This window comes from Lepisosteus oculatus, chromosome 2 (assembly GCF_040954835.1).
Source record: "Lepisosteus oculatus isolate fLepOcu1 chromosome 2, fLepOcu1.hap2, whole genome shotgun sequence".
NCBI lineage: Eukaryota > Metazoa > Chordata > Actinopteri > Semionotiformes > Lepisosteidae > Lepisosteus > Lepisosteus oculatus.
The window spans coordinates 4,887,518-4,909,470 of record NC_090697.1 but is presented as its reverse complement, the minus strand read 5'-3'; the positions used below and the strand labels follow the sequence as shown (position 1 = coordinate 4,909,470).

Sequence of the window (21,953 nt, the reverse complement as noted above, 5' to 3'; positions counted from 1 at the left end):
CTTTCAGGATATCGCCTTCACCCTTTGGTCTTCACAAAAATGTACAAAGTGAACTCGTGATGAGCATGATGGGTAAGATGTTTATAGTATGCTGCTCGGCGTACATCAATTCTTCTTTGAATATGAGACACTGTCATTTTACTGAAGGCACAACCATGACACCCTGGCACAAGCATTAAAAGGCAATACAACACTGTCACGATTACAGAACTCTGCACATTTTATTTCTTAGGGCTTCGTTCAGCATTTCAAACCTGAGAATGCACCAGACGAATGTCAATCAAACTCAAACAAGGAAATATTAGGTTTTGAAAAAATTACCTTTTTTACCAAACTGCTGACAAGGCTGAAGGATGATTTGGGCTGACACACAGTAAAAAATGGAGACGTGACAAGAGCGCATGTTCATGGAACAGCTGCACAGTTATAAGGACAGCAGTGCTGATATTTATGGTAAGAGCTGGGTAATTGGGAGATAAACGGCTTTTCTCGATTTCCAGTTCAGCCCCCCACCACACTGTCAGCTCCAGGAAATGTACTCAAGCAGGGAGAGGAATAACCTTTATGGTGATTAAAACCCGTAGCCGCTTTCGAATTTTCAGCACAGGCCGTCGAGCCTGGGGGTACAGATACGTTCTGGAAACCTCTGAGGTGAGGGCCGCTCCAGACCACCTCTGTGCTGCAGGCGGGGTCCCTCTGCCCAGGTGGCTCTTGGTCCGGACGCTACAGGTACATGCCGTTGATCAGGTAGTCGGACTCCTCCGAGGTGATGGGCCGCGCTTTCTTCAGCTTCTGCCGGACGAGGCGCAGCCGGCAGGCAACCATGAGCAGGAGCAGGGCGGTGATGGCGAGGCCCAGAGCCAGCGGCACCACGGCGCCTGGAGAGGGGAACAGCAGGGGGCAGAGAGAGGGCCCGCCCGGTCACGCACACACTGCACGAGGCACACGAATCAACACGGAGGCGCACGGGGCCTGGAGGAGACCGTCCCAGGGCTTTTCACCAGCGAGGGTTTAAAATCGCACCCGCGGCAGGGGAAAAAACACAATTCCAGCCGGTACCTAAAGGAGAAATTCAACACCCTGGCCCTGAGGGGAACCCACTTCTACCTGTTCTTGCCTTTCATATGAATGCTTGCATCTTAAATGGCTACTGCAATCGCTTCCGTCAAAAAAGCGAAGAAGATATTTTGATAGTGGCTCGAACTCCCCACGCCAACGGCTCAGTGATTTGAGGCTCCTTTGCCTGGTGTGGCTCAGGTGCTTTGTGGAGTGCTGCATGCATGACTTGACCACGCGTGTTACGTCGGGTCTCATATGTTGAGAAGCTTGCTTTTGTACGTAAAGAATAGGCAGAGGTTCTCTACTTTTAGTCATCATGTGTGAAGCACTTCTGTCGCTTTATCTGGTATAATAATAATAATAATAATAATTGCTCACACTTATATAGCTCTTTCCTGGACACTCCACTCAAAGCTCTTTACAGGTAATGGAGACCCCCCTCCATCCCCACCAGTGTGCAGCCCCACCTGATGCTCCAGTACTCTCCCCACAGATCAGCTCTCAGTGGGGAGGAGAGCAGAGTGATGAAACCAATTCATAGATAGGCATTATTAGGAGGCCATGATTGGTAAGGGCCAATGGGAAATTTAGCCAGGACGCCGGGGTTACACCCCTACTCTTTTCGAGAAACACCCTGGGATTTTTAATGACCACAGAGAGTCAGGACCTCGGTTTTATGTCTCATCCGAAGGACGGCGCCCTTTTAAAGTACAGTGTCCCCGTCACTATACTGGGGCATTAGGACCCACATGGACCGCAGGGTGAGCGCCCCCTGCTGGCCCCACTAACACCTCTTCCAGCAGCTGCCTTACCTGTCCCAGGAGTCTCCCCTTCAGGTACTGGCCAGGCTCACACCTGCTGAGCTCTAGTGGGCTGCCAGCTGTGAGCTGCAGGCTGATATGGCTGCTGACTCTAGTTAATTATAGAGTAATTAACCACTACATCACCGGAACTGCAGACCTGACTCTGGGGCTGGGTGTCCACCTATGCCTTGTGCCGGTTTTGACAAGGAGATGCCACTGTCCCCTCCACTGTCCGGCGGGACATCTGGTCTGGCAGTGCGAGCTACGGGAAACAACAGGCACTTTACAATAGAAAGGGACGAGTAAAGGTTTATTCCCTGCTGAAAAGAGAAGAAAGGAAACACAACTTTTCGGCTCTGGAGCCCTCTTCGGGTGTGAAAACATGCCTGCAAGGGGACAGGAACATGCTGATCCACAGACGTCTCCTTCAGATACAAGGGAGATCAGATCAGATCACCTTACTGGCCATATAGAGGAGGGGGAAGTGAGCACTGGGGCCTTGTGGTTTTGAGTCCCACCGTTTTCATGCAAAGACACTCTCCTGCCAGACTAGATCTGCGACACCATCAAACGGAGATCAGAGATCGAGCACCGCAGGGAGCGCCTGCCCTGCAGGGTGAGACTGCCAAGTCCATCAAAGGCGCCTGCGTCGTGTGCGGACTCAGACAATGCAGACGCAGGTACAGTAAGTCACTCAGGCCCTGGCCACACCCGTCACGTGGGCCGAACAAATGAGCTGGACACCCCTGAAGTAATAATCATTAATAATAACTGCTTACACTTATACAGCGCTTTTCAGGACACTCCACTCAAAGCGCTTTACAGGTAATGGCGACTCCCCTTCACTACCACCAGTCTGACGAAGTGCTTGCCGACTTCTGCTGCAATTCGCTCTTAATGAATGAAAACCGATCTGTTTCTCCATCTGGACGTGCATCTACATTTGTGAACTTACAAGGTTCTGACTCCACTCTAGACGGAGGGTCCGTGGTGTTCTTTGGTACAGCTCTTCCTAAAAACATAAACAGACAAACGTGGGCTTATTATTTCAGCTTTTTCCCTTTGCTCCCTGAACACTTCTGTCCTGACCCATCATGTTTCATATCCAATTAACGACCCACGTGAGTTCAGCGCACAAGTATGAAATACCACAGTTCTCAAAATTACATTTGAATCAAATCTACGTACAGTTTCAAGGTGATGATTATTTTGAATTTAGCCTCAGGTGTTTGAACATTTCACGCCATGTTTTGATGAATATTCATGGTCTACTGACTTTTATTGTTTTCATGTTCACCCCGAGTCAATCTAGATGAAACAGAATATTGCAAGTCAAAGGCAACATTTCAGAAAGCCTTTTCACTGCCTGGTTGGCATTGCATGATATTATTTTACTAGGGATGAATTTCTTGGATTTTGTTGTGCGGAATGAAAATTTTGAAAGGGATCTGCTTTGCCACTTCAAGTGACGTGTGTATTTTTACACCTAGGCTCAGACTTTGATCTAGAAGGGAGATCATTGGAGCATTTAATGTATGCAATTAAATTTCCAAAGGAAATTCCACACTCGAAAAGTAGAGAGCAGAAGACAACCCAGGCCAATTACTACCACCGCTAGAGGAAATAAGCGACATAAGGTCTGATCTACAGAGAGGGACAGGCTTGGCACAGGCCGTGAAAGAGCACAGCGGCTCACTGGGTGAGCTATGGGACTCATCCTGGTTACTGCAGCAGCACGCGAACACAGAGCAGGTGACTCCCCCCAGGATGGGACTGGCACATTGCGAGGAAGGTCCCCAGCAATGCTAGTCAAAAGCAGGAAGACAGCTTGTCCAATGATGCAACAGCTCGGTCTGCAGCAGGGACCTGAACCCACTACCTGTCCAGGGGCTCACCCACTGCTCCATTCCATTCCTACAGTTACACGCCCGTGATTTTCAACACTACCATCAAAAATCAGTTTTAGTCAAATTCAAGCTCAAAATTCCTTTCAAAACTCAAAATCCCGACTTCAAAATTCCTGTACAGCTCAAAACAATCTAGGATACGTCTGAAACCCCCTTCACAAAGCGGGGGACTGTCTCTCCCTAATATTAGCGTCATCTTTTGCAATTAGTGTCCTGTTTTTGTCTGCTGCTGTCCGGAGAAAAAAGTGGGATTACAAGGGGAAAAAAGTTTCACTCTGTGGGATTTCCCTCTCGGCTTGCTCCTTTGCAGCTTGCAAAATCCCCACTACACGGCTGTTGGCAAAAGATATTGCAACTCTAACATGTGGGCTTCACATTCAAGGGGTGTGTAAGGTTCAATCGTGACATGTGCAGTTGCATGAATGAGGCCGCAGACGTGACCGGAAGAGCTGGGGCACCTGGCTTCCTGACGCACTCGTTGACGCAGTCGGCCTCCTGCAGGAAGTTGTTCCCATTGCCTCTGCAGCCTCCGTAGATGAAATGCTTGCAGGTGCCGTCGGCCCCATCAAAATACCAGCGTGGGAAGAGGCCTTTGCAGGGACCAGCAGCAGGGGGCGCCAGACAGTGGTCTGTGGACACACAAGCGTCACCTCTCTCACGACCAGGGTAAAACTGTTGGCTGTTGAGGGTCCTGTTCCTCTCATGCAAGGAAGAGAAACAGATCCATCTCACAGTAATTGGAGGATCGGATAACTTAAAACTGAGGTGCACTGTGTACCACCTGCCCCTCCTCTGCTGGGAACAATATATTACGTTGTTGTAGTCTGCCTTCAGTGTTCAGCACACAGCGGAGCAGAAGGGAAAGCTCTGTTAAGCCCTATTAGTATGACCTATTACAGAGAATCCCTTCATGTTGAATTAACCACCATACCTACATTTCTCCATAACACAATGGGGTAACACAATATGTTCAGTTCATTTAATAATCCTTGCATCAGAGTCTTTTTCTGTTCTTTAATGATGACACATGTATTAGTATTACTATTTAGTCATTTTGTGCTCTGCTATAACTCTTGTAACGATTACATTAGAAAACAGTGGCATATAGCTGCACAAATCTCTCAACCAGTTAACAACTAAGACGACAACTTCAGTCAGCATTTTCCTGTATGTTATTAATTAGAAGCTGCAGTCAGTTAACCTATATGACAGTGTCATTTAATGAAAACTAAAAACAAATAGTTTTTACATTCCTTTTTGAACTCATTATATTTTATAACACAATAGATGCAAAGGTATAAACAAATATTGTGTGATTGAATATATTAAAGAAGGTGACATTCTCAAAAGTGGTATTGGGAGGCTTTCAGGTCTTCCTAATGAGTAATGTTGCTTTTAGAATATATATAAAGTGAGACTGAGATTGAGAGTTATATTAATAAAGAGTAGAACAGACATATTCTTAATGAAATGCTTGAAAGGTCTAAAACATGTAGTGTGATATAAAAAAAGTATCTCACTAATGTTTACAACATTGAGGTAAACTCCTGGTGCATCTTGTGTCATTTAGCACATAAAAGATAAATAAATAGCACAGAAATATAAGATTTGTGGTACACCTAAATGAATCTATTCAATCAAACTGTGCGTCCAGGTGCTTTCGGAGGTTTTTGTGATGTTGCTGATGCTACGCTGTTGAAATGGCTATTTCCCCAGCACCCACTGCAAGGCTACTGCTTCTGTTTCGAGTGCTCGACTCAGGGAGGACCGAGGTGAAGACGCGGGGGGAACGATGTGTAGTGCTGGCTGAACGCTAACAGCACCTCAGGGCTGTGAGGCACAGCTGACAGACCCCACCTCTCCCTCCGGCAAGCATACCCGAGACCTCTCTGCCGTCCTGCTCTGTCTGGGTGTGAGGCCGAGGAGGGGAGGCCGCCCCCCCGTCATAGGAATGAACCGGAGAATTCAGGTCTTCCACTGCCTTTCGGGGCTCCCCCAGCAACATCACCCTGTCGCCCCCGTCCTCGGAGTAGGGTGCGGTGTCCAGGTGGCTGGCGGTGTCCGAGGAGTGGCTCACGGCTTTCCGGCTTCCATCAACTAGAGGCAAAACAGAGAGTTCGCCTGTCACTCGGCCGGCCTGTAGCTCTCCTGTCACTCGGCCGGCCTGTCGCTCTCCTGTCACTCGACCGGGCTGTCGCTCTCCTGTCACTCGGCCGGCCTGTCGCCCGCCTGTCACTCGACCGGCCTGTCGCTCTCCTGTCACTCGGCCGGCGTGTCGCTCTCCTGTCACTCGGCCGGCCTGTCGCTCTCCTGTCACTCGGCCGGCCTGTCGCTCTCCTGTCACTCGGCCCGCCTGTCGCTCTCCTGTCACTCGGCCGGCCTGTCGCTCTCCTGTCACTCGGCAGGCCTGTCGCTCTCCTGTCACTCGACCGGCGTGTCGCTTTCCTGTCACTCGGGCGGCCTGTCGCTGTCCTGTCACTCGACCGGCGTGTCGCTCTCCTGTCACTCGGCCGGCGTGTCGCCCGTCTGTCACTCGGCCGGCCTGTCGCTCTCCTGTCACTCGGCCGGCCTGTCGCTCTCCTGTCACTCGGCCCGCCTGTCGCTCTCCTGTCACTCGACCGGCGTGTCGCTCTCCTGTCACTCGGCCGGCCTGTCGCTGTCCTGTCACTCGGCCGGCCTGTCGCTCTCCTGTCACTCGGCCGGCCTGTCGCTCTCCTGTCACTGGGACGGCGTGTCGCTCTCCTGTCACTCGGCCGGCCTGTCGCTGTCCTGTCACTGGGACGGCGTGTCGCTCTCCTGTCACTCGGCCGGCCTGTCGCTCTCCTGTCACTCGGCCGGCCTGTCGCCCTCCTGTCACTCGGCCGGCCTGTCGCCCGCCTGTCACTCGGCCGGCCTGTCGCCCGCCTGTCACTCGGCCCGCCTGTCGCTCTCCTGTCACTCGGCCGGCCTGTCGCTCTCCTGTCACTCGGCCGGCCTGTCGCTCTCCTGTCACTCGGCCGGCCTGTCGCCCGCCTGTCACTCGGCCGGCCTGTCGCCCTCCTGTCACTCGGCCGGCCTGTCGCCCGCCTGTCACTCGGCCGGCCTGTCGCCCTCCTGTCACTCGGCCGGCCTGTCGCCCTCCTGTCACTCGGCCGGCCTGTCGCCCGCCTGTCACTCGGCCGGCCTGTCGCTCTCCTGTCACTCGGCCGGCCTGTCGCTCTCCTGTCACTCGGCCGGCCTGTCGCCCGCCTGTCACTCGGCCGGCCTGTCGCTCTCCTGTCACTCGGCCCGCCTGTCGCTCTCCTGTCACTCGGCCGGCCTGTCGCCCGCCTGTCACTCGACCGGCCTGTCGCCCGCCTGTCACTCGGCCGGCCTGTCGCCCGCCTGTCACTCGGCCGGCGTGTCGCTGTCCTGTCACTCGGGCGGCCTGTCGCTCTCCTGTCACTCGGCCCGCCTGTCGCTGTCCTGTCACTCGGCCGGCCTGTCGCTCTCCTGTCACTCGGCCGGCCTGTCGCTCTCCTGTCACTCGGCCGGCGTGTCGCTGTCCTGTCACTCGGGCGGCCTGTCGCTGTCCTGTCACTCGGCCGGCCTGTCGCCCGCCTGTCACTCGGCCGGCCTGTCGCCCGCCTGTCACTCGGCCGGCGTGTCGCTGTCCTGTCACTCGGGCGGCCTGTCGCTCTCCTGTCACTCGGCCCGCCTGTCGCTGTCCTGTCACTCGGCCGGCCTGTCGCTCTCCTGTCACTCGGCCGGCCTGTCGCTCTCCTGTCACTCGGCCGGCCTGTCGCTCTCCTGTCACTCGGCCCGCCTGTCGCTCTCCTGTCACTCGGCCGGCCTGTCGCTCTCCTGTCACTCGGCCCGCCTGTCGCTCTCCTGTCACTCGACCGGCGTGTCGCTCTCCTGTCACTCGGCCGGCCTGTCGCTGTCCTGTCACTCGGCCGGCCTGTCGCTCTCCTGTCACTCGGCCGGCCTGTCGCTGTCCTGTCACTGGGACGGCGTGTCGCTCTCCTGTCACTCGGCCGGCCTGTCGCTCTCCTGTCACTCGGCCGGCCTGTCGCCCTCCTGTCACTCGGCCGGCCTGTCGCCCGCCTGTCACTCGGCCGGCCTGTCGCCCGCCTGTCACTCGGCCGGCCTGTCGCTCTCCTGTCACTCGGCCGGCCTGTCGCCCGCCTGTCACTCGGCCGGCCTGTCGCCCTCCTGTCACTCGGCCGGCCTGTCGCCCTCCTGTCACTCGGCCGGCCTGTCGCCCGCCTGTCACTCGGCCGGCCTGTCGCCCGCCTGTCACTCGGCCGGCCTGTCGCCCGCCTGTCACTCGGCCGGCCTGTCGCTCTCCTGTCACTCGGCCGGCCTGTCGCCCGCCTGTCACTCGGCCGGCCTGTCGCTCTCCTGTCACTCGGCCCGCCTGTCGCTCTCCTGTCACTCGGCCGGCCTGTCGCCCGCCTGTCACTCGACCGGCCTGTCGCCCGCCTGTCACTCGGCCGGCCTGTCGCTCTCCTGTCACTCGGCCGGCCTGTCGCTCTCCTGTCACTCGGCCGGCCTGTCGCTCTCCTGTCACTCGGCCCGCCTGTCGCTCTCCTGTCACTCGGCCGGCCTGTCGCCCGCCTGTCACTCGACCGGCCTGTCGCCCGCCTGTCACTCGGCCGGCCTGTCGCCCGCCTGTCACTCGGCCGGCGTGTCGCTGTCCTGTCACGTGGCCGGCCTGTCGCCAGGGAACAGCCCTCACACGTGTTCACGCGGTCTGCTGTGTGGTGGCCAGCAGGTTCTGACTTTTGTATTTCCCAGGGCGGTCGGAGCAGCCCAGACCGCAGCAGATGAACTTGACAGACTGGGGGCCTGCAGCAGTGGAGCTGTTTCCCCCCCACTTCCGCCCAACTGTTCACCCTCAAGGCCTCAAAATAAACACTGAGGTAAAATGGGTTAGCTTAAAAAAAATCCTTTGGTTTTGCATATAAAAGTTTACAGTAATGGTTATTTTATCAAGTAGGCTTTGGCTCTGTTTCTAAAATACGAAATCTTTTTTTATTAATGTTTATTTGCAGCTTTATGTTACCAATGTTGATTATATTACTGTTATTTGTTTGGGATTTTTTTAAGAAATAGGAAAAAGAAAGATATGATACTGCAGCTAAACCACTTTTAACTGCTGAAATCACTCCTAAACGGAGACTTGAGCGCTGAGAGGCCCCGGTCACTCAGTTCCTTGAAACGTTGGTCACGCAAACCGCCGCAGTACTCACAGCTCTGGCAGAAGGCCTCATCAGACCTGTCTGGACACTGCTGTTTCCCGTCACATGCATACGTGATGTCGATGCAGCAGCCATCATCACACATGAACTGGTATCGGGAACAGCGCCCTGTACAAGCTGCAGAGAGGAGAAACATGTGCTGTGAAGCACTGCACCCAGCAGGAAAGACCTCAGATGAGAAATGCCACGTAGGACACAAATGTGTCTTCGATTCCCTGCAGGCCTTTGTGCTCCAGAAGAACACGAATCATATCTTTTTGCCAAATACAACATCATGCTCTTTTATAACAGCATCGGTTATTTAATCAACTGATTTGAAGTGGGATAGATTGGTGTCTGTTTTTTTGTCTGTTGAGCGCTATTATACCAGAGTTAAAGTATTTAGAGTCTGGTATTCAAAGTCACATATTCACATTAATATGCAGTATCATTATGCTTCATTCATCTTGAGCACAATGTATGAAAGTGATTTTTTTCAATGCTTTGGAACCTCAAATCTATTCATTTTGCAATCCATTAAAAAGAGAACAAATACTCTAATAATCAAGCAACACTGCTAAATAATAAAATGGACTATGCCGCACATTTTATTAAACACATATATTTTGTCTGACTTAATATTTCCCAGAGGGTATTAACATTTCCTGCAGTCTGAATACTTCTGTCTCTGGCTCAGTGACCTTCATGCAGTAGTAACATTTATTAATGCAAATTTCTTAATTATGTTCCATTATGGACAAAGGCCGAGTGATCTGTGGAGTAATCTGGCTGAAATTGCTTCCTGCTCTCTAGGAAATAAGAATCTGACTCGTCACTAGTCTAGCCAAGTAAAGCATTGTACTTTTAATTATTGTTAGTGGCTTAGCAATACACCACTTCTGAAGTTGTCACACATCAGAATCCAAACAGCATTATAAACAGTTTCAGAGCACAACACCATGGTTTTGATACGTCATAAAAAAGTGGTTCTGCACAAACAGTATTTAATAGAGGCCAGTTATTTAGTATTGTAAGTGGGAGAGCAGTTAATCAGCCACCCCCACCTGAAAGTGTATTTAATCTCTGATGCTTGCTTTCTGCTTCAGGTTTTACTTGTGCACATTTCGGTTGTATTGTGGCTCTCCCGTTGTGCATGTCGTGAAATAAAGACGAAAATTTGTCTCACTGCTGTCTCCTGTCTGGTTCATTTGGGGCTGCCCTGACTGCCTACAGTCTTACATATATTGAATACTATCAAGAAATAAAAATTAATAATGATACTAATACACTGCGGAAAACGAATATGCTTTCAAGATCAAAACAAAGCCACGCTAATTTCTTCCAAGTTGGATGAAGCCGAGTATTACATCCATAATTGTTTATCAAAACATTTTGGGAAATGATGTTATTTTCCTGAACTCCTTTTAAATTTGAGACTCCCAGACTCCAGATATAATATGAAGTACATGTGGGAGAAGATCCTGTCATATCAATTCCAGATCTAGGGCTCCTAACCCGGCTCTTGGGGGACTCCTGTGTCTTTTTTGTTTTTGCTCCATGCGAGTTCTTCATGGATGGGCATTTTCTCTTTGGGGATCGGTTTTTTAAAATGAGAAACTTTCTCATTATTCACACTTTCTCATCATTCCAATGAGAAAAAGGAAAGTGTCAGTCAGACATTATGTTATGGGATTATAGATCTGCCAGGATACAGCCCGGATACTGGCTTGAAGAGTTGACCCACCCCTACGCCCTAGTGGCTGACTGAGCAGTAGCTGGGGAGGGGTGTATTTTCACAGTGGGCTTGGTGTAGATAAGGGTGTTGCCCTGGTCACTTTGGGTTGCTAGACCGCAGCGGTGGGGGCAGCTGCTTCAGGACAGAGAGGTTAGTTGTCTCAGAGCATTAAGTGGGAGGGGCTGGGGTGCTCAAGACAGATCTGGCGTCGCCTGCAGGTGCATGTTAAAGGAGGCCAGGGATTCTAGTTACAGAGGATCACAGAGTGGTTTGTGCAAAGGTGCCCTGAGCCTGAGGTCTCTTCCACAGGACCCTGAACGAGTGCTGAGTTGTCCGGTCTTGGAGGAGGCACCAATGATTGCAGTACTTTAATTGTGGGTTAAACATCTTTTTTGTTTAAGTCTTATATTGGTATATTTGGAGATTCATTTGGTGACTGTAGAGTATTGCTGCCCATCGTACTGTATGGTGCAATACCACTTTTCTCCTTGTGTTCACTGATTAAGATCACTTTATTGGCCATATACAATTTCTTGCATTAGGAATTTGTCTTTTCGCATTCCCCAGCTTGCTCTCCATGAGACACACAGACAGGGAGAGAAGCTGGGGGTCAGAGTGCAGGGTCAACCATTTATACGGCGCCCCTGGAAAAGTTGGGGTGAAGGGCCTTGCTCAGGGGCCCAACGGAGGAGGATTCCTCTGCCGGCCGTGGGATTTGAACCAGCAACAGGCTGGTTCCACCCACAGGCACAGATCCTGAGCCACAGAGCCACCGCTCCGCCCATCAGACCTCTCTTAGAATAAGACACCACAATACATCCTTCTAAGGAAGTGAGAAAGGAATTTGTTGTTGTGACTTCATTAATTCTTTACTCTAGGTCAAAAGTTCTTGGGTTTATCCATTTATTGTGATCATTTATGATGCATTACATAATTAACATTGGATCAAATTAATTTAAAATTAAAACTAGGTGTCATTTTTGGCTGAGGAGGCTTTACTGGAAAGGAGTGATTTTGGAGACGGGGAGTATGGCATTACAGAGACATTTCACAACTGACGTATGTAGGCTTGTTTGTTTTGGGCTGAGTCAGTACGTATGGGCATCAGCAATCAAACGGAAATTGGACATGAATGATTTCATCACAACCTGAAAACACAGATTCCCTAAATAACTCTGCAGTGTACAACGCTCTGTTCAGTGCTCTTTAAGAGACCGCTGTACTGTTGGGGACTCTGGGGACTCTGCTGCACCTTCTGCTTTGTGCTCAGGTGGAAGGACAGTGATGGTGACGTTGTCTGAGCTCTTCTGTCCAGCAGTGTCCGTGACGCTCAGCTGGAAGCAGTACGACCCCTCCTGGAGACCACTCAGCTTCAGAACTCCGGGCTGGGTGACCTGCCCAATAAAGGAGCACAGTCACCGAGAGGCGACATGGACAGCAGTACTGGCTAATATAAATCTAAACGAGGCCTGAGCAGATAGATAGATAAGGCTTTACTGATCCCGAAGGGATGAAAAGCCCACAAGACAGAAGCTACTGTACTCACACAAAGCTCTTCACAACTTCACAATGCACCAAAGAAACCTGCGCTCAACAACCCAGTACTACCACCATGAAACCTGTTTACCATCCAAGTCGCCTGCTTAGATCACAGAATTCAGGTCTTCTTCATCTTTCACGCATTAATAAAATAACAGTTGGTGGTAAAGCCTTTAGTTACAGGGCCCCTAGCTTATGGAACAGTCTCCCACCCCATATTCGGGATGCCGAGTCAATCTCAGTATTCAAATCCAGACTGAAGACCTATTACTTCAGCCTAACCTACTCACACCTTACATCATAGCCTGCTGCAATCATGGCTGCTGGTGCTGCTGTACATGCCACTGTGTGTCTCTGTGTTGGTCCACCAGGTAGATACATCTGTTCTGACCAAACTATCCTATTCCCCTCCCCACATGTCTGGATGGTGCCCGGGCTGGGCACCATCTGAGTTGGATGCTGCATCATTGCTATGGATCCAAGAGGGACATCGATGATATAGCTATTGTTTACAATAGGTCTACAGAGATCTGCATGGAGTACTAACACACAGAAGACATGATGGATGGATGGATTAATACCCTCGCCCTTCTCTTAAGGGCTCCTAGGCAATCAACCAGGGGTCTGATCATGTCTCTTCTAACAGAGCAACGCAGCCCCGTCCAGGGGGGTTCAGTGACAACGGGAGGAAGAGAGGCACGTCTGCACGCCTGCAAAGGGCTCAGAGAGTCCCGCCTGACTGACTGCCCCCCGCCCGCCTGGCAACTCTCGGTCACAGCTGGCTAGCGACACGACTCACGCATGAGCTCACGACCGTAGCGCAGTCCATTCTTGAGGGGTTAAAATCACCCAGCAGGACAAGAAGGCTCGTTAAGAGCTTTGAACACTGCAATGAGGAAATCAAAACGCTGAAAAAAATATAACTACTGATTTGTATCCTTCCATCGACTAATTGGTATGTTTTGCAGTACACGACTCTTCGGTTTGGACAGTAAGGAGCACTGACGTTATTCATCTCTCACCTTGATTGCACAGGAGAGTTTTATCACAATAGGGCCTCTGTCCTTGAAAGAGGTTGTAATGTAATAGCTTCTTATCTAAACCCTTGCAGCATTTTCAATCTGTCCTTTTTTCCACATGCAGGTCCTACTCTGCTTCTGAGCCCAGCTGTATCCTAACCAAACACGCTGCATCTGTTCTCTGACTACTCTAAAGAACCTCCTCAATTTGTCATGAGCTTCTCAAGTGAGGATCACACCTTTTATAACAAGGATTAGGTCTTTACTTACCCAGTCTGTATGCTTTAAAATTGAGGTATGATAGCACTTTGAGATTTCTTAAATTAGTACTTTTCTTTCAGAAATTCAGTCATAATTTACAAGTAATTCTGAATACCCAAGAATTAAATTATTCTTCTAAACGCAATCTTATCCAACAGAGTCCTATAAGTTAATTACAAAATGGTTTGACTCTGTTTTTTTCCGACTCACCACAAAGGCATGAATCCACTTTATAGCTTTTAAGTCAACAAATGCTTAATATATGTGTAAACCATATTTGTAACGTTTTGGTAAATGTTTTTAATGTCATGTTACGAGAGTTATTTTGCGAGCGTAATTATTTCTAGCACGTGGATGTTATAACTGACCTACAAAATTCAGTTTGTTGTGAAAAATATAAAATTTCCACTGTGGCAAATGTGTCCTCTGTTTCTGGGGAGTGACCTATGGCTTAAAAAATAAAGTACGTTTGAGTACAACCTGTCACACGATCCCACATCGGGCTCAATGTGGAAACAATTCTCAGACAGCCTAATTCTACTGGGCAGCTCTGTAGTTTCAGTGACTCACCACAATGCCAGGTAAATAGACGCTTGTTTATTCAGCTTCAGATAATGTTTTCTTTACTTTAAAAAGGTTTAGGACGATACCATGAGGAGCTTATTTTTACACAGTGTCTTCTGATTTTCATTCTGAATTCTTGTTGTGAATGAAACGTTCATTTAATTGGTCTCTTTCACCCCTGTTTCCAAGTCTATGCCCATTGAGGATTAGAAGTTACCCATAAAACAGGGTGGCGGGCCAGACCAGCAGGACAAAAAACAAAGTGGTGTGTCAGAAAACACAAACCATACTTAGCAAAACATGAGAAATAAACCCAGAAGATAACAGAGGCCAGAAAATGCTACTGAGAAAGAAGAACAAAAAAACGTTCAATTTTGTCCATCCTTAAAAAAAGCACAGGACAGAGACTACAGGCAGGGAAAGGCAGCTGATCTCATCCCAGTCGTATGGCCTCTAGCAGCTGATTGGCCCACGGTTCGTGCCGGCCATGCTGGAATGCATAAAATAGCAATGCAGTAAATGAGGAGGTGGCAGGTGCTTGTTCCTATCATGAGACATATTGAGACGACCTCTGTTAGTTCCTTACCTTGGTAATTACAGAGGGATCACCTTGCAGTAAGGTCCATTCATAGCGTGGGATTCCGTGATCGTCTACGCTGTCCCTCCCGTCCAGAACTGCCCAGTCGGTGGGCAGCTGTATGACCACGTCCTGCCCAGCATCACTGCGGGGGGGCTCATCACTGTCTGCATGGAAAAACAAGAGAAGAGAAGCCCCATCGATCCGCGCCACTGTACTGTCAAAACACTTGGGGATCCTCCGGGTCGTTCTTATTATTGATCACCTGCTGGAGGTTATCTGCTGTGACTAAGTGTTGAGTGCTTAGGAACCTCTTTATATTTGGTCCTCTGGGAATTGATAGATGCAAGAGGACACTTAAAAAAGCCCAAAGTTCTGATCCTCTTAAGACAAATCTAATCGATGAAACGAAGTAAAATTTAGGATAGGAAATAATTTACTTTCCAAAATAAAAACTGTTCTTTCTTGGTACTGAGGACCTAGTCCGTGATCTTATGGGTCACTACAGACTCTCTAAGGGCAATCTGTAAAACACAGGGCATCAAATTTGTGTTAAAGTCGCGCAGTTTTCAGCTGTGTGCATCACACAAGAAAAACATTTCTGTATGACACACCAACAAGAGTGATCATTATAAAAATAACAGGGTTATTACATGTGAAACTCATATTAGCCTGAAATATGACACACACACATTTGTGTCCCCTGAAAGAAGGATCACAAAATTTCAAGTTAATCTTTCCAATAGGTTTTGGGATTGAACAGTTAAAGTGGTCGCTTTTGGACATATCTGTCCAAAAACATGAAGCATAAAAATACTTGTCAAAAAAATATACCCAAGTTTCTGTCAAGACACTGCTACTTGTAATCGACACATAGTGTAGCCACAATTTTAATATAATTTTAGAGCTTTTTGTATGCTCCAAAAGATTAAATTCTTTCAACAATGTATTGGTTAGAATGTATGAATATTCATCTTTATTATTTAAAAAATAAGAGCTTAAAACTTTCAATGGTCATTTTAATTTTTTTAATATTCTCTACAGACACTGCTATATGAAAACAGAAAATTAGTTGTTCAAAAGCTCTGACCAATTGTGGTGTCATTCGTCACATGCAGGAAACTCAAAACCTTGGTTCTCGATTCCTGAGAAACACCAGTTAATTAACAGCCCTGACATTCATGCCAGGGATCCGGTCACCAGGGACTATCACAAGCAGACACCTGGTAAAAGAACTTCAGCATCAACTAGAGAGCTGAAAGAAAATAGCTGAAAGTTTGGTTTACAGACACGAAAGTAGTTCTACAGTATTAAAGATGTCTATGTAATCAAAAAAAGATTTCTACAGGTTTAAACAGAAATACTGTTGCTACGACCCCTTCAAAATGGATTTCAATAAACAGCTGCGAGAAGTTTGGGAGCTATCTCAGCCAAATTAGTTCTAAAATTCCCTTGCAGATCATAAAATGTCCTCGTTTTGTAAACAAGTGCAAGAATCCCTTAAACTAGATAAATATGTTGGGCAGAGCAGTGGCTCTGTGTCTGGAAGGTTGCCGATTCAAATCCCGCGACCGGCAGAGGAATCCTACTGTGTTGGGCCCTTCACCCCAACTGCTCCTGGGGTGCTGTATAAATGGCTGACCCTGCGCTCTGACCCCCAGCTATTCTCTCCCAGTCTGTGTGTCTCATGGAGAGCAAGTTGGGGTATGCGAAAAGACAAATTCCTAATGCAAGAAATTGTACATGGCTAACAAAGTGATCTTATCTAAATATACTGTTCTTGATAAATTTTTCTGAGAAGTATTCCTTTGTTCTTCAGGATGCTGCAGAAGGTTTCCATTGGAACAAACATAAAGCAAATGTGCATCCATTTGTCTGAGACTATAACAATGGAAATGATCTTGAGTATGTATCACTGTAACTTCAGACTGTATGCAACATGGCAGTGCACCTCTTTCAAAGATGACTGAGGGAAATCCTATATGATCTAACATCCTTTCATCCACACAGAGCATTTATTTCTAATAAAGTTCCAATGACACTTACATGCTGTTTTTTTAAATTTGTCGTATTTAAGTTTGTACCTCGCAGAGGTTACGCCAGCTCTTTTCCCCACTTAGCAATTCACTGATACATACAATTTGACTGGGAGTGCCTGTACAGCTATAGGCGATGGTGCAACCAATTGTCCTTATAAGTCACATACTGTAATTAGCTGAATGGGAGTCCACCTGTGTGCAGTTATGGTTTTGCACATGAGTTCAGGTTAAACCCACCCTTCTCTGAGAGGTCCCGCTGTTGAGGAACATTCAAAGCACCTATCAGTGGACAGGAAAAGATGTTTTCCAAGGCACTGAATATCCCCCAAAGCACAGTAAAGTCCATTATAAAGACATGTCGAAAATATGGCACAACCGGGAATCTGTGCAGAACAAGGCGAGAAGAGCACTAGTCAGGGACGTCACCAAGAGGCCACAACTCTAAAGGACTTACAGTCTTCCACCGCCAAGATGGGAGAAACTGTTCCTATGACAACAATTTAGAGGGATCTGTAGAATTTTGTTTTCACTTTAACATTACAGACTATTTTGTTTTGTTCAATGGCGAAAATTCACAACTTTAAATTTGTTGTTGAGCCTTTTCAGGTGTCGAGGCTCAACAGGAGAAACATTTTGTTTCTTCTTTCTACTGTTCAGCCTGAAATTAAACTTTACTATTTACTTTGCATCAAAAAGAACACAAAGACCCTAATTTGAGCATTGTGTTTGACGGCACTCATAATGTATAGGAAGCTTAAAATGGTAATATAGTCCTGTTGGGATCCCAGGAGAATAAACATACTCCTCTTCAGGTAACCAATCATAGTAACAAAGTGTGTTACATTGTTCAGCAGAGGGAGATAACTAAGATTGACTAAGACTGAGATTGACTTAAGGTTCAAGCATTAGAAAAGAAGTCTTTCACTAAGCCTGGAACAGAAGAAGAGTTTGGCTGCCTTAATGGTGGCAGGTCTCGATAGATCTGGTGATGCTGTTCACAGGCCTGTAGATGCACAGTCAGTCCTGTCTTCCCCCAAAATGACTCACAAAACACTTTGTTGTGGCAAAACTCCCTGCCCACGTTTAAAATGAAAAACCGATGTCACTCGAGTAGAGATAATCTTTTTCACTCATTTTCAATGACAGGCGTGAAAATGATTATCTCTACTCGAGTGACATCGGTTTTTCATGAGGGACTGTCCCTCCCGACACGGGGTAATGACGAACAGGTGTTCTTCAGTATGAACACTTGGACCCGTCGGAGCTCTGGGCCCTGTATTTGAGCTTCGACACCGAGCCTCTCGTCCCACAGCACCTTCCTTGTGTCTGACCTTCGCTGGCCTCATTGACGGGTCTCTCCCTACGGCTTCTTGCCTGCCGGTGTCTTCCCAGCTTTGGACTCAGACGACACTTGACCAAGACTCCCCGGTTCGCCCTCTCTGCAGACCGAGCGCCCCGGCTCCCCAGATAGACACGCCTGCCAGAGCAGCCTGCTCCTCGTCCCCAGGGCTCCCCCGGGTCCCAGTAATAACACAGAGCTCCTGGGTTTCCCTGTGAGCCACTCGCAGGTTCCCCAGCTCGGCTTCCTCTCGCCTGGCGAGTGGGCTCTCTCACGTTCCTGGATCACGCTACGAGTCCTGCCTCACTGGCGTGCCATTACAACATTATGACTAAACTAAAATGATATCTCTTAAAAAAAGCATTTTTCTAATCATTTGTATACGAGGTCTTTAGCTCTTTGATTTTACTCTCGGATGAAAGCACTGCGGGCAGAAATATCAGAGCATTTTGCTTGTACGTCAGACAGAAGCAGCTTTTATACTGGGCTGCTCCTGGAATCTCTTCTCGCCGGGTGAGTAAGAGTTTGTCTCAATATATCTCCTTCAATACAAAACGTTTTGTGGTGCAGCATATCCTTGTTTCAACCTTGACATTATCATGCAGTGTAGATACAGATGCAGATTTTTATGCAGAAGAAAGGTGTGCCAAAGTACGTCCTTCTGCGTCACTCAAAAAAGGTTTAAATGCCCCTTGCATACACATAATCTGTGGGACAATCTGTGCCTTTTAACTGAAAGCAACATAAAAATGCACAGATGGTAAAATCATACATTGAGCCCAAAGCACAGTCCACAAGAGCACCAATCTATTACCCTTGAAGACCAGTCATCGATGGTGTAGGATTTGTCAGCAAAAACATCACTGCAGCAGACTAATTAAACAGCTGCCGATGCCCTACACAAGGAAGCAACACCTTATCTATTGTCTTGCTAAGCTTAGTAACCCTGGCCCACAGCACGGCAGCCTTTTCCAGGCACCCAGTCTGTGCAGAAAGTCAGAGTCCTGGGGTACTTTTGCATATGACGTACAGGCAGTTGACTCTGGATCTGAGCCCATATGAGGCATACACACTTCTGCCTGCCCTGATGAACAACCCCCCCTTCCCCCCCTCCACCCTACGACATTATCAAACTGTTTACCAAAAGCTGAGAGGGTGACAAGTGACACGCTCCCCAGACACCATGAGCCCTGGCATCCACAGGGCCTGCTGAGGCCGCGGTGGATATTAGGAGCAGCCAGGCCCCTCAGTACAACAGCTGCTATGGTGCTGTCAATTCTAGTTCGCAACCGTCCATTAACTATATGTGTGGCCTTGCTCCAGGACCAGTGGTAGGGTCGGACTGAGTGGATGTGACAATCCTAGAGGACACTTCCTGCACCAAGGTACAGCAGGGGCACAGCAGGAAAAATAGGAACGTGTCTGGCAGGGTATGGCGAAAAAGCCATGGATCAAATGGATATTTAGTTATAGGGTGGTGGAAGGTCTCAACTATATGTTTTCTCAACTCTGTTTTCTCCAGACATGTTTAAGTATCTCACAGTAATGCTGAGCCTGTGGGCTGTGTTTTTTTCTGCCAATGATCTCTGGGGCCTACAATCCTAAAAGCCTCCTGACATCATCCATCAGCTCACAGCTCAAATCATGTCAACCCTTTCCTTTGATTATCACCGGCTTTGTAAATCCTGCTAAGCCCACCAGCATCACAGTCACAACGTGGACGAGGTCCAGAAATTCGGCAGTTTCTGCTATTACTGCCTTGAGTAAGGATTTCAGATACAGTAGTTTCACAGTGCAACCGGTCCAGTCTCTGGGACACGGGACTCGGGCTCTGACCTGCCACGAATGGATTTTCTGCTTCAGTTTTCTTTCATCAGTTGAATCTTTTGGGGTCTAAATCCTATGCTGGGAATACTCTAATGTAAGAGCTTATCTTTACTGAGTGCCTCCACCACAATATGGACAGTAAATAAGGCCATCTAGACAAACTGGACCACTGATGGACTGGGTCAGTACACAACAGGAAGTATGATTGTGTCCCATTATGCACACTTCAAGAAGCTTTTATTTTAGAAAGACATAATGTATTCGGAAAGAAAGAATGTCCATCCCTCTTGATTTAAAAATGCCGGAGGATTTGTAATTTCTGTGCAATATTAAGTGTTGTTTTCATATTATCGGAAAATATTGTACTTTGGCATGAATTACCGGGTATGGATATGCACAAAAGTTCCTTTCCAGACATTAGAAGCGATTTTAGAATTCATGTTAAAACGTGAATTACCGAAACATCCAGCTCACTCTATGCAGATAATACTGCCAGGCACACTAATGTACTGTAGCACCTTAATTTAATTAAGGTTTTCAGCCTCAGTACTCCCTCCAACCAAGTGTTTTTAGTACTCGATTTCAAACACATAAGCGTTTTATCAGTCGACTTCAAAAGACAGTGATGTTCAGTATTACAGTGTAGGCTACATGCATTTGCTTAACTGGTCAAAAGGAATCAGAGTAACTTACCTTCTATGGCTGAATCGTCCTCTATGGTTTTGACACGGGGTCCCCCTCTTGAACTCGGGTGTTCCGGAAGGTCCGAATTCGACCCGCCGGCGGCGGGGCGCAGGGTCGCGTTGTAAACGCGGCTGTAGCTGTTGTAGCCTTCCTGCAAAGAGAACTTACAGATATTCCTGCCCCGGTAAGTGCAGTTAAATAAGAAACAGCTGAGGCTCTCTTCCGACCTTCCCCGCTCTTGCTCCGCGACTGCGACGGTGCAGTGGGGATCGGAGCAGCAGGCGTGGAGGCAGTCTCTCCAGCTGTACACCCTGGCCGGCGCGGTCAGGAAGGTGGCTCCCAGCTCAATGGAGTCCCTCGCCCTGATGATGTAGTCCTCTATGGCGTTGTAGCTGTTCAGGCACTCGTCGCCCGCTCCGTCTTCCCTCTTGTGCTCCTGGTCCTGCTGGAGCTGCTTCCGAAACTCCTCCAAGAGCTCCTCTACCCCAGAAAGCTTCGATTTCAAATCCGATATCTGGGAGAATTTGGCCAAAACGCACTGGCCGGTGAAAAGCAGCGTCACGCAGCACAGCAGACGGTGGGACTGCGGAGATGCGGACGACCGTGGCATATTTGCATGTAACATTTTCATGTTGTAATCAGAGGTTCCCCGGAAAGTAATCTTCACCTCTTCATCACCCCCTGAATGTCAAATCGAGCTAAATAAAAAAAAAGAGACCCCTCGCTCTTTGTTAAAACATGACGTCTTACACTGTACACACAGTGTGTCGTCCACGGTCCTCTGTGTAAAACCCTGCTGTGCGCTACCTTGACGGTAACATGGAGGCCCTGAGCAGCTCAGCACCGGCGAGGACAGACAGCTCCATCCAGCGATGGAAGAGATCGCAGACCCATGACGTCAATAGTGTGCAAAACGCGGAATCGGTCGCACTCGCCGCTGTCTTTCAGTGCCCGACTTGCGCACTGTAGCTAAGTGCTCACCGTGTAGTGTGTGATTAATACACAATATAATGCACAATATAAGATGTTAAAAATACCTTTTCGCCTGAAAGGAATAGGAATATAAATGTGATCAAATTAAATGTATTAATTCAGTTTTATAAAGAAGTAATATTCAGAAGTAGGAATACCTTCTACGTGTATAGATTTGGCAAAACTGGACGGATAAATAAAAAAAAATCAATAAACCTCACACTTACATAACGTTTTTCTGGAAACATCTCTCAAAGCTCTTTACAGGTGATGGGTCTCCCCTCCACCACTAGTGTGCAGCCCCACCTAGATAACGTGACACACACCTGCTGAGCTTCAGTGGGCTGCTAGTGGCGAGCTGCAGGGCGATATGGGTGCTGTGTTATGAATGAAGTGTCACTTTTTTTATGAAGTTCAGTGCACAATT

The 21,953-nt window shown here is 48.3% G+C and overlaps 1 protein-coding gene across 1 annotated transcript; it reads right to left on the bottom strand.

Moving 5' to 3' along the window:
* Positions 1-196: 196 nt before the first annotated feature.
* Positions 197-21,460, bottom strand: lrp11 (low density lipoprotein receptor-related protein 11). Its single transcript, XM_006626248.3, has 9 exons — positions 20,564-21,460; positions 14,675-14,832; positions 11,958-12,099; positions 8,983-9,108; positions 5,648-5,866; positions 4,228-4,398; positions 2,818-2,874; positions 2,020-2,124; positions 197-878 (listed from the first exon to the last, which is right to left on the bottom strand). Exons 1-9 carry the CDS (start codon positions 21,183-21,185, stop codon positions 724-726), a joined length of 1,755 nt encoding a protein of 584 aa, XP_006626311.2. The 5' UTR covers positions 21,186-21,460; the 3' UTR covers positions 197-723.
* Between the last annotated feature and the right edge of the window lie 493 nt (positions 21,461-21,953).

What these genes read in the sequence shown, in the direction of transcription:
- lrp11 (XM_006626248.3), bottom strand. Translation starts at nt 21,185, where the DNA reads ATGAAAATGTTACATGCAAATATGCCACGGTCGTCCGCATCTCCGCAG. An exon ending in GGACGGCAGAGAGGTCTCGG is followed by an intron (nt 4,399 to 5,647) that starts GTATGCTTGCCG and finishes GTGTGTCCACAG; the next exon opens with ACCACTGTCTGGCGCCCCCT. An exon ending in TAGAGTGGAGTCAGAACCTT is followed by an intron (nt 2,125 to 2,817) that starts GTAAGTTCACAA and finishes TGTTTCCCGTAG; the next exon opens with CTCGCACTGCCAGACCAGAT.